The 12,466-nt window shown below is 41.1% G+C and overlaps 1 protein-coding gene across 3 annotated transcripts in view; it reads right to left on the bottom strand.

Moving 5' to 3' along the window:
- dennd2b (DENN domain containing 2B) overlaps positions 1-12,466 on the bottom strand; it is a 37,665-nt gene that overhangs the window by 11,947 nt on the left and 13,252 nt on the right. For 2 of the 3 annotated variants that reach the window (XM_030793720.1, XM_030793712.1), the window contains exons 3-10: positions 9,588-10,850; positions 7,169-7,305; positions 3,503-3,648; positions 2,919-3,134; positions 2,114-2,210; positions 1,915-1,959; positions 1,330-1,514; positions 484-593 (exon numbers count right to left, since the gene is read on the bottom strand). In XM_030793720.1, coding sequence (XP_030649580.1) covers positions 484-593; positions 1,330-1,514; positions 1,915-1,959; positions 2,114-2,210; positions 2,919-3,134; positions 3,503-3,648; positions 7,169-7,305; positions 9,588-10,850 — 2,199 coding nt within the window. Of the gene's footprint in view, positions 1-483; positions 594-1,329; positions 1,515-1,914; positions 1,960-2,113; positions 2,211-2,918; positions 3,135-3,502; positions 3,649-6,699; positions 6,703-7,168; positions 7,306-9,587; positions 10,851-12,466 lie in introns of all 3 variants that reach the window. The other variant, XM_030793728.1, reaches the window with a different exon arrangement.

The raw sequence follows: 12,466 nt of genomic DNA, 5'->3' as shown, positions 1-12,466 counted from the left end.
GATTAAGGCAAAGTGTTCAAAGCCAGAGAGTGTTTTTAAGAAACCTTAGCACTACAACAGGAAGATTAGAATCAATCACATAGTTGAACTGGATTTTTGTGGAGCAGATCTGAGCAAGATGGGCAACTGAAGTGAAAGACAATCATTCAGGTTTTAATTTCGGTTTTAGTTTGCCCCCATAATCTAATTAGAATCAAAGCGTGTCCTTTTGCAGGTTTAAGTTCATAATGGTATATTTTAGCCAGTTTTCATATTTTTTGCATATTCCATCTGTCCAAAAACGTACACAATCGACCATTTCTGAAAAATGCAACTGTTTTTGATTATTTATAGCTGAATATGTTTTTCAGTTCCAATATACAAGATGAATAAATGACGGCATGATTCATTACCACGAGCAGACTCCACATTCAGCTGTGAATGTGATTATATCAGTAGTGGACGTGGTTTGAGTGCTGGGTTAGCAGATTGGGAGGGTGATACCTGCTGTACTCAGACACAGGGCTCCAGTCCTTAGCGTCTGGGAAGCAGAACTGAGGGATGGCTTTGAGACGTTGCTCAGCCTCTCTCATCTGCTTGGTGGGTCTCTCCAGCTGTTCAAAGAAAGTCGTACTCCAGTCAGTCATTTCATACACTCAGACATTCAAATACTAAGATAGCTCCACTTTATTGAGTCCCTATAGACCCCTTTAACTATGTGAAATATGTCAAGAACAGTCCTCTCCCACACTGGGTCATTTGGCTCATGTTCCCTCCCTTTGTCACCACTGCTCCTCCATTCCAGCTCAGGGCTATGACGTCATAGAGTTGACCCTTGCTCGGGCAGAGGGCCAACATATCTCAGCTTCCCAAGGGACACAATCACTGAACCAAATCTTAGCTAATTAAAACAGTTTTCTGTGTAATTAAATACCTTAACACCATGGCAACGGTTTCCTGACCATACCACTTACTATCATTAAAACCACGAGATCCTGGATACAAGCCCCTCAGTTCCTATCTCTGTATCTGATTCTTTGAGTATAATAGCCCTAATGCCATTATATGAATTTAAATAACACTCTTCCTTTTATCCAAACAAACAAGCAACTGACTGTATGAACCAAGGCTATTAATGATTAGTTGGCTACTTATAATTAACCATCAAACTTCAATATTTTATTACTCAGTTTTATACTTCAGATGGCCCTGAGGCAAGAAAACATAGAAGGCCCCACATCAAAGTCTAAAACCAAATCCATCTGTGGACTTGTCTTCGAAAGTAAATGTATAAAGTAACTCTATTCTGTAGTTCTGGATATAGTTCTGGATTCAGTAGGATTTCTTTACCTTGGGGAACTGGTAAGTGACCTCAGGGGTGTAGGAGTTCTTGGAGGGCTTTTTCTTTAGGGAGACAACCACAAAGTACTCAAAGAGCTCCCTCTCCTGCCACTCAATGAGCTGTAGCTCCAGCGTGCGGTAGCTAGGTGCTCGACGCAAGAGGGACTGCAGCTTGAGCAGCCTCTGAGTGTGGGCTGAGAGCACAGAGACTTAGTAAGAATACAGACAACAGCACATATCACTACAACTAAGGCATATACACATCCAACAGTAAATAAACTAAAATCTACTGACATGTGGATACATTCACATTGGACGTAAATCAATGAATGAACTACTTTTCTGTATTTTGTTTTTTCAATTATGCAATAAAAGGGGAATATACAAAAAAGTCTGAAGTCATTTGAGATATTATGGGGGAAAAAATGCGTTCTTTCACAATGACCTCTGGCCTGTGCCTCAATGTTAATTTGTCACAAAGGGCAAGATGTAGTACGTCTGTTACATCTTTGGAATAAGGACACAGAACAATACAGATATGGTAAAATATTTAACACCAAGAGAAACCTTCTACTACACGTGATGACCCCTCACCTTTGAACCTGTCGTCAGAGTCACTTTCGCTCTCGCTGTTGTCATCTGCAAAAACAAAGTTTGGACAAAAGAACCATTCTGTTTGAGACCAAAGGACAGTTTACACAACCATGGACATGCCAGCAACTGAAGCTTAGTGACACATGATGTGACAAGTGTGACACATGTAAGGAGCTTTGACATAAGAGAGGGGACTTACCTCTCAGAGATGCAGTCTCAATACTTGATAGTGAGAGCTTCTTTAGCCTCTTCTTTCCTCTCTTTGTACAGTAGATAGAATTTATTCTTTGAACCAGCTGTACACAAAAATTACCAACCATTGATTTCAAAGAGAAACAGTCTCCTCAGAGTATTTCAAAGACAGAAGTCAAATGTTTCAAAACTGTTATTTAGATAGTGTTTAAGTAATACTATTGACTGTAACTGCTTAACCGTGTTCATATTCAGTAAAACCAGTGATGGGTCAGACCTGCGCTATTGTGTAAGGCTTCCAAAAACAGTGGAACAAAAATATTTCCCTCGCTACCCTAAAGGCCTGAACAAAGAGCACTGCGCTGTTTGTAGCAATAACTTAAACTTGCAATCATTCTCACATTTATTACCCCCCCACCTCCCTCACTTAAACCAAGTAAATATATTTATAAGCATTGAAAAGAACTGTACCACATGAGAAATTTCACAGGAGAAACAGAGATGCCTGACTCTGCAGGAAAAGAACCAGGCAGTAAAACAGTTTCACAGCATTGCAAAAAACTCCCTCTATTTCCTGAGGCTGATCTCAGCGCTAGTGCAGAGCTTTCACTGCCATGACCTGTTTTAACATTGGCCATATTATTACAAATGGTTTCTTCCTCTCAGCTGAATTTTTTGGTTTGCACATGATTTGCACATGGCTGTTTGGTAAAAAAAAAGCTTCTAAAAATGGACTTCATTGCTGGGTTTTAACTTTGCAGGGTACGCTCTATACATGTAAAAATGTTGGAGCAAATTTGTTTGTAGCCCACCTTGGGTACCCTCCTCTGTCTGCGAGAGGCCAGCGTGTCGCTGGCACTGCTTAGGCTGTCATCCAGCAGAGTACAGGAAGAGGCGGACACGCCCAGTGGGGGCATAAGCAACATGTCATCGTGGCTGAGCCTCTTGGCTAAGCGGGATGAGCGACGGCTGTTTCTGTCGCAGGGGCTTGGGAGGCGCAGAGACTGGCTGCTGGGTTTGGAAGGCAGCTGAGGAGAAGAGCCAACACGAATATGAATAGAGGTCACCGGAGATGCGTACGGCCAACTTTTACATAATAAGCGTTACAGTTCTGGACCAATGACAAGAAGTCAGGCATGGACCGATAAAAAAACCCCCTTGTGTAGAGTTTTGATAGAACTTGAGACCGAGTAATTATTCCAACAATATGTCAATTCAAAGGGACACCAGACACATTATGTAAGCTTACAGAAGAAAAAAAAAAACATGCAGTATTGGTGCAGAAAAAAAATCTTCGTCAAGCCAGAACATTGTGCACTTTTGTAGACAGTCGTTGTGGCTGGATGATTTATAACAGACAGAAATACACCGGTATTCACCATTACAAATGAATTACCTGGGGAGGTGCATTTAGCCTCCTGTCCTGCGGGGTCCATATCCTGTTAAGTGAGTCACAAGACCTCTCAGGTAACAGACGGGACTTTCGGCCTAAATTCCGGCCCTTCAGGTCCACATCCTCGTATGGATTTTCTTTCATAGACTCTGTGAGCAGAAGTGAGGGGGAGAGCAGCTCAGACTAAAACCAAACAACAGCTGTTCAAAGGCTGACTTACAAGGAAGAAAGTAACATGTCTTGTTAAAGAGAGAAGGGGGATAAAGGGGGGGGGGGGGGGGGGTTGAAGAGAGTGGTGGGGAGTGGGGGGCCGAGACGCACCCAGTGGGGCTGCAGCTAAGAGCTCACGGCAGATGAGTCATGCAGAGTTTTGGAGCACACGCCGCTGTCTGACTAAAAACTCAAGAGTATTGTCTATAAAAACACTTTCTTTTGGACGGGGGACCTCCGACCGTACTCTGTCTCTAGGATAATGGAAAAAGATGAGCCAAGATAACAGTGTGCAGTTTGTTCATGATGGCTGAATAATTGTCTAAGGCATCAGCAGATCACCTCTCTGAAAACATTCCAGAGACATTCCCTGTGGTTCTAACAAAATAAAGTGAATGTAATGTTGCTTATAATGGGAGTCATAAACCATTTATGAAAACGAGCAAATTAAGGGCCGTTATTGCTTCATAACTTCAGACTCAGCACTCTCAACAAATTTTCATATCCCCAAAACAAGCTGGTAATAGCACACACCACAATGAGATGACTTCAGCTGAGATTTAGTTAAGGGAATGAATGAGAGAAACATAAAACTAAAGATATGTTGACCGCAGCTCAAACCTACCAGACACAACTGCTAATTGTGTAACACAGTGGATCAAGTCCATTGCGACATATGATCTACATTTGGCCATACTGTGAGACCACGAGGATCAGCAGGCAAAGTAAATTAATGGAGAATGAAGAAATCAGGAAGCTGGTGGATTCCTTCAGAAAACAAATTGTGACATTTCCCAAAACAGCCTTACAAAAACCAAAACCATGACTGTTCAAACAACTGAGTCAACATACAACACCCTTAACATGTAAAAGAGAAAAGTTTCATTGTAAGAGCTTTTCCAGGTTAGGCTGGCATCCAGAGGTGGATTGTAGAGCATTCTTATCCGTCATTAGAGCCCACAGACACAATCAGAGGGTCTGAGTGAGCCATAAGTACTGCACAAGACCCTGACATAAAGCAATATAATAACAGCATGCTGGGCAAATGATACGGCTCTGAGCCACTGCTGTGCTGAGGGTACTAATCAACCGCTCTACTTACACAAATCCAAATAACAAAGGGAGAGTGGGCACACCTCATTCACACACATACACACTGTGTTTGCATTTCTGTTTACACAACAGATAGGAAGAAGAGGCTGAGCACAAATTACAAAGTTTAAAGACAAAGCAAGTATAAATTCTCTATGAAAACTACAAAGAGTAACATACATTTTTAAGTCGTTTAGAGGGCACAATAAATTTGGTTACTGGAAAGTCACTCAGACACAATGAGCTTGTCCAGCTTAATTACTGTGGGGCCCAATCAACCTCCTTATTTTTAAAAGCATAGGAGAATTATAACAGCACAGGCATCTCCAGATGAGCTGTATTTAAAAAAGAGAGAGAGAGAGAAGAAAAAGTTAATTGATTCCATGACAGCAAGTGAAGCTACAGTTTAATAACATTTGAGGTAAGTGTTATGAATATGGGAAATGAATTTGCATGTGTAGAAACCACATTTTAGTGTTTAACATCGACAGACTCCAGAAGCTGGAGATTTATGTCCTAGCAAATGTAGTATAGTTACATCTGCAACAGCAATTTGGCTGATCCTTCACCACTTAACTAATGTGCTCAATGAGAAGGCCTGAGGCACAATGGTAGTGTTTCATTACTGAGATCTAATTGTTCAATACAAGCACAGCTGTGGCCCATCTTGAGGAAGAACCAATTTAACATGGCTACATATTGAACTACATACAGATCCTCAAGAATACACAAAAAGAGGTAAGTTCTTATTCATGACACTAAAACCTATTAACAGCCTTACATGTCCAGTCACGGCAGAAAAAAACCTTGACTGACATTTTCACACCAACAAGAACTTGAAGTGTCTTCATCACAAGACAATCAAACGTGTGTAGTCAGCAGCAGGCCAATAGATTCTCTGACATTTTTGTTGGGGTCTGACTCAAACCATGAGACTCAGAAGTGCAGAGTGAAATATGAGCAAAAGAGGATAAAATAATGGCTTATCTCCCATTTCTATGACTGCCATTAAAACAGAACATCTGGCCTGCAAACCACAGCCTGGTGTTTCAGGAAACCAGCATTGCATGCCTTTATCAGAGCCAGCTATTTCACACTAGAGCGAGATCATCAGGGACTGCTAGCTGCACACTGAGGCAATATATTTCTCTGGAACTAATCAGCATTCACAAAATTCTGCAAACTGACATGCCAATCCCACACCCGAGGTGTTCGGTGAACAATGGAGGCTTTGTTTAGGTACAGCGAGAGTCACATTGGTCCCCAACGGCTGTGTGTTCATGCACTGTTGTGAACCACTGGTCATCATTTCTGAAATAACACTACTCACTTTTTTTGGTACGATGCCCAAAGCTCGCAGCCCTAGTTTATTTATAATGACAGAAAAAAAAACTATTCCAAAGGAAAATAGTTCTAAAATACTGTTACCTCATCTGTTTGAACCTTGTCATCTCTCCATTCACCAAGCTCTCCATTCTCTCTTTAGTGCCTCTTTTTTGAGTCTCACAGCCAAATCACATAAGTGGCAGGGCTAAGATCTACAGATGGTCATGAAGTGAGACACATAGACACTGTCACCACTTGTCGGCCCCCAGGCCATGAATCTTACACCAGCTCTAGCCCGCATCCAGCCACAAAGAAATTTAGCATAATGTCGATAGTGTGTGCTGGTGTTTCATCAGCAGAAAGGTAAATAAATATACCCTTCTCTAACGGTAATGTTTTCAGTACACTATCACTGAATATCAAAACCTTTGACAAAGGACAGATTTTTTCCACAAAAAAGCAAAACATTCCAGAAAAAAGAGCAGCGCCTAATTCTTTAAAGATGGCAGGTAACGTGCAAGACTTAAATGAAGCCTGTATTATACAGAGCATCATTTAAAGACAATTATCACCCCCTAAAACAATTCACAATTATAGGAAAAGCACAACAGGTCACAGGAGTGTAAAGTTCTTTCAGCAAAAACTAAAATATATTCCACACAAGTATAAAATTCCATGGGTATTTTAGACATTTCAGAGGATGTTATAAAAATTTTAACTGTGGCAAATTCTTCCAAGCTATGGAATAATCAACATCAGGACCTACATGTTACGGAAGGATTTTGTTTCTGCTCTCCGATTACTTCTTTTCTTCTTTTTTTCTGTCATTTACACCTTACATGAAACATGTTTGCATTAACCAAAATGATCAACATTAACATCCTTAGTAATTTAATCTTGGACTAACATTCTGCGTCCAAAGCCAGTAAAGTTGCTAGGTAGTGAGACTGAAACCATATGTCATGTTTTCATAGTATTGCCAACCACAAAAGGAAAAAGGCAAGCAACTTTTTTGCCTTTGATCTCATGTGCTTTTCTTACCAACTATGTCCTCATAGGCATTCTCCTCTAATGTGCTTTTGGAGCTGGGACGACTTTGGTTCTCTGTTCCATTTTCTGTGGGTGAAGAGGGGTAGGAGGAGGGCAGGCTGGCAGCATCTTCTGATTCACATGATTCCCTAAAGGAGAACAGATAGAGAAAGAGTGAGCGCAGTTATGAAAATGTATGATAATCGGTGAAAGGTCCAATTGATCTGGCTCAGTCCTGACATTCTCTGCTGTCTGATTACAATCATGATGGACCACCTGAGCAGACGACAGCCAACTCACAGGATTCAAGGGCCCCATATACATCTCTCTTTTCTGTGAGGCTGCCAACTAAAACAAGAAGTAAGAAAAGCTACTGCAGTCATATTCTGCCGTCAGTAACATAAATTCCAACTGGAGAGCAATTTCCACTTCCACTGTGTGTGTGTGTGTGTGTGTGTGTGTGTGTGTGTGTGTGTGTGTGTGTGTGTGTGTGCGTGAGTGAGAGTGTGTGTGAGTGTGTGTCTGTGTCTGTGTCTGTGCGTGTGGTTTGGGTTCTTGTGGCCATGAGGATATAAATATCTGACAAGTGGGAACCTAGCAGGGACATTTGCTGATTCCCATTGGGGAAAACCTGTTTTAAAAAAGACATTGCAGTTTATTGTTAAAACAAAAAGTACTAAAATATCTTAGGCTATGTTTATGGCTACAGCTAGGGTTAAAGTATTAATCTGTAGTTATGGTAAAATTGAAGACAATGGGAAGTCCCCACTAGGATATAAATGTGTTTGTGTGTGTGTGTGTGTGTGTGTTTAGGCTCATAACAGCATGAAAGCATGCGTCTTTGCAAATGTGCCAAAAAGGTACAAAAATAGTTGCAATTGCCACTAAACAATTGAATCTGTAGTAGCCACAGGAATTTTAAATAGGGACTCAGATGCAAATACATAGTTTCCCCTCCGCATACAACATGAGAGCCTGCCTTGTCTGTGCAGTCAATGACAAGGCTAAACAACCTCTTCCCTTAAGCAAATCCAAGAGGCTATAAGGAATGAGATCCATAAACAAGTGCTCCAAGGGGCCATGAGAGTATAATTGCTTAACAGTATTCCATCAGCATGAAGAGGAGAGATGGGCAAAACCTCTGGGTTTACTGTAACACTTCAGTAATTTTCTCATATGACATGTTACAGCGCTCAGTGGAATATCGGTGGAATTTATTTGGACGAAGGACAACAGGACTTGGAAGTTACTGAAATGCCACTGGAGAGACAGAATACAGTTTCTACAGCTTTAGTTTTACAGTTCCAGACGGGAACCATGATTAGAGATGTAAGTGTTTTCCTGATTATAATAGTTGCTCTCACAGTGTCTCTGTTACAATGTGAGTTTAAAGTGGTTTAGAGCAAGGGAGAGCACAAATCATTGGACTTACGTCTCAATAGTTTGCACACAGCAAATCACATACAATCAACACAGAAGAGACACAAGACTGAAAAATTCACACACCGAGATCTTGACAGGATAATCTAATTGGATGCCAAAAATATTATTACTTAATAGGGGGGGACAACACTGCCTCATGAAAACTAGCAATAGACTGAATCTAATCCCCCACTTGCCAACAAATACCGAACAAAAAATTCTTCTCTCCGTGGAACTGAATCTGTTTGTAACATAAGACTCTCTGAAAAGGTTGAGGTCAGTCTGTGAAGTACTTTGTAACCAGAAACAAAAGGCTATAATTCAAAGTCTAGAGCTCCATCATCAGAGCCAGTGCTTGGCCAGAGATCATTACCCTTTACAATATTCCCAGGTTATGTTTTATATATTTTAGTTTCCATGGAAAATAAATGAACTCTTTCTGATGGGGAACAAAAAGGGAGTATACAAAGTCATTGCTTTTTCATATTTTTACTGTGATAGATTCCTCACTGATGCCAACAAGGTCTCTGTTTCTGATCTACTTGATGGGTGGGCTTTGACACTGTTGATCACAAAAATTTTATTGATCATTAATGCATGTAGGTATGCCTTTCTGTGACAGTAATAAAATGGTTTCAGTCTGATCAGATTTTTATACTCAGAAGACCACACCTAAGAAAAATCTAAGACCACCTTCAAAATCCCATAGGGCTCTGTCTTGGGTCTACTATTGTTCTGAGTTTACAGTATCCCTTTTGATTGTGTATAATTAAACATGGTATTCGTTTTCACAGATATAGCAGCAATTATCATTATTATTATTATTATTATTATTATCCCTTTCTAGTGTGTAAATGCACATTATGTGCTATATGTACATGCCACGGAATATGTACACAGTTTCTCACACATAACAAATACATGCAACTGCTTCTAAAGCACTTATGTGTTTTGCTACACAGATGATAAATACATTTGACAAAATATGAAAAGTAGTTTTGCTCCTTACCTGTCTCGAATCCTCTTATGGGAGCTTCCATCTGTCTTCTGCTGCCGTGTCACGGTTGGGGCAGGAGTTGAGGGCAGTGGGGGTGGAGATTCAGAGGTGAGAGGTAGTCCATTGCTTGATGACAAGCCTTTATGGCTCCGGTTGGCCTCATACTCAAAGGTGCGTTTAGGCTTAGGCAGAGGGTTGACTGAAGCGCCACCTGGGCTCTGTTTGGTCGATCGCTCTGGGCTTTCTGACCTGATGGAGCTCACACTGAACCTTTGCCTGAGTTTGGTGAGTTTATCCAACCCTGGAGACATGTCCGGCTCAGTGGTCACGGAGCAGATGCTACTCCGCTTGCTGGCACATGCACTATCTAAGTCCTCGCTCTTACTTATAGAGAAAGACTTTTGCCTCATTTTGTCCAATCCATAACAGTTGCTAAGATACTGAGGTGGGGTTTGTGTGGGACTCTCTTTCAAAGCCTGCTCAATCTTCTGTATTCTGTTTAAGACGGCAGAGGTCTCTTTTCGAGCAGACAGAGAGCGCAGGAAGGCTGCAGATGACTCTGTCTTTGCGGCCTTCTTCTGAAAATGCCCCACCGATTCTCGATCTGAAACCCCTTCCTCCTCCTCTGTCTCCGTGTAAGAACATTCAGAAAAAGCTGTACTCATCCTCCGTACACCCTTAAAGTCAAAGGACTTTTCGCTGCAAGGTGAGGGCAGGAAGCTTGGACAACCTTCGGAACCACCCACACGCTCACCTGCAGACCTCTTCTCCAGACAAAGGCTCATCCTAGGCAGAGCCCCCTTCCGACACTCCCATTCTGAGATCTTTTTGCGTATGGTAGCGGAAGGCGTGCAGATGCCTGCGCGGGTAAGGGAGAGAGTGCGACTATGGCTGTAGTTTGACAGGGGTCCCAAGGAGAGGGTGGTACAGCTGAGAGCTGTTGTGTTTAGTCCATCTCCAGTTGGGGCCCCCACCTGTGGCTGGTTCTCTTTTTGTTCTTGGCTTCCTATATTAGCCCTGCAGATAGATAGTTTCTTGTCCAGGCACCCAATACTCCTGGACTTTACGAGTCTGCTTTGAGACTCAAAATCTTGAGACAGTGAGGAGCCGCTGCGCAGGCTGGCAGTCTTTTGACTCCAGTTGCTCTGGATTGGGAGCTTTGGTTCAGCTTTGGCGTTCTTGCTCTGCTTACTGGAGTCCTCACTGTCACTAGGGTGAGAGTGACTTTGTTCTGTCACAGCAGAAAGAACTGAAGCTGAGGAAACAGACTGGCACCTGAAGCAAGAGTGAAAGGATAGTTAGTCACTCTTGAACAGCATGTCTTGTGTCGCATATTCAGGTTCTTCTCTGAGAACAAAAACAGCCAAGAAGAAACAAGAAACAGTCCATTGATGAGAAAGTCTACTAACTCTTCTCATAGTGTGTGTGTGTGTGTGTGTGTGTGTGTATATATATATATATATATATATATAGATATATATATAGATATATAGATATAGATATAGATATAGATATAGATATAGATATCTATGTATATATCTATATCTTTATAACTATATATCTATATCTATATCTATCTATCTATCTATATATAGGTATATAGATAGAAAGATATAGATATATATATATATATGTTTGCAATCCAAGTCTACCAAATTATTTGGATGGTATATGAAGTTATGTGTAAAACAGCAACAGTTATCTCAGTGGCATAGGACTTTGGTAATTTCACTGCTGAGAGAAACAGAAACTAAAAAACTTTAGGTGAGAAATTCAGAACACAAAGCATCAAATTTAGAACACAGAAATGGGTTTCGGATAATTTGGCAAACTCACTGCAAATATCCAGTGGAAAGTACCCCAGTAATCTGACATAACTCCGGCAGAACAGGGTCAAATTACAAGCCAAAGCAAATACAATGGCTCAGTAAAATGCATGTGTGGATTTCTCCACATAATTAAAAATGATTTGAGCAGAATTTATGTAGACCCCACACAAAACCATGGGAAAACATTGAACAAACAAAGGATCCTACCTTTTGTCACCCCTCACAGCTAACTCTTTGTTATTTGTCCTATACCAAATGATCCAGGAGGTGTGTGGCAACCTCTTCAAATTTACAGATTCTGTTGGTCTTATATCATTTCCTCAGAAAGACAAACAATTTTCCCATCCATTTTTAAACTCTCCATTGCTCATGATATTCCAGGAACTGGCACTCGACTTGGCCCACACCTTGGTGAAACTCAGGCAGGCAGATCTGATGTTATGGCAGCAGAACAACAAGTGTACACTGGGAGAGTGCCAGAATTATGATACACAGTGCAGGTTAGAACAGATCAGTTAACACCTCACAATGATGCCCTTCCCTTTAGGGTGGGGAAATAGCTCAGCACCTGAGTGCAGGTAACATGGGAAGGCCGAGCACTGGGACAACTCTGCAAGGGCTTCCTCAAGTAAAAGATTAAAAACTATACTGCCCACGTAGAGAACTCATATAAACTATCGCTAGTCCAAAGGCCTGGCTCAAAAACCTTTCCAACCACCAAATGATCACTGTATTTAATCATTTCAGAGTGCAAAAATTTAATTATGTTTGGGTATGGTGTCAAAGTCAGTCCTATAATAATTTCAACAACAAAACACACCTGTCGATATTTATTGATCAACTCAAAGATATATTTGAAATTCCACTGCAGACAAGTATCAAACCAGAACCTTATATCAGTTTTAAATTCAATCAGACATAGAATAACACTGCATGTTTAAAAATACTTCTAGACAAGCTTCAGCTATGTGTCCAGAAGTCATAAAAACTCACTGGCCTGCAATATTAAGCTCATGCGAGTTCCTTTTCAGAAAAAGAAAACATTAAGTGCAGAATTCTCTC

Source organism: Chanos chanos, chromosome 2, assembly GCF_902362185.1.
Source record: "Chanos chanos chromosome 2, fChaCha1.1, whole genome shotgun sequence".
Taxonomy (NCBI): Eukaryota; Metazoa; Chordata; class Actinopteri; order Gonorynchiformes; family Chanidae; genus Chanos; species Chanos chanos.
The sequence above is the reverse complement of the archived record's forward strand: the minus strand, read 5'-3'. Positions and strand labels throughout refer to the sequence as shown.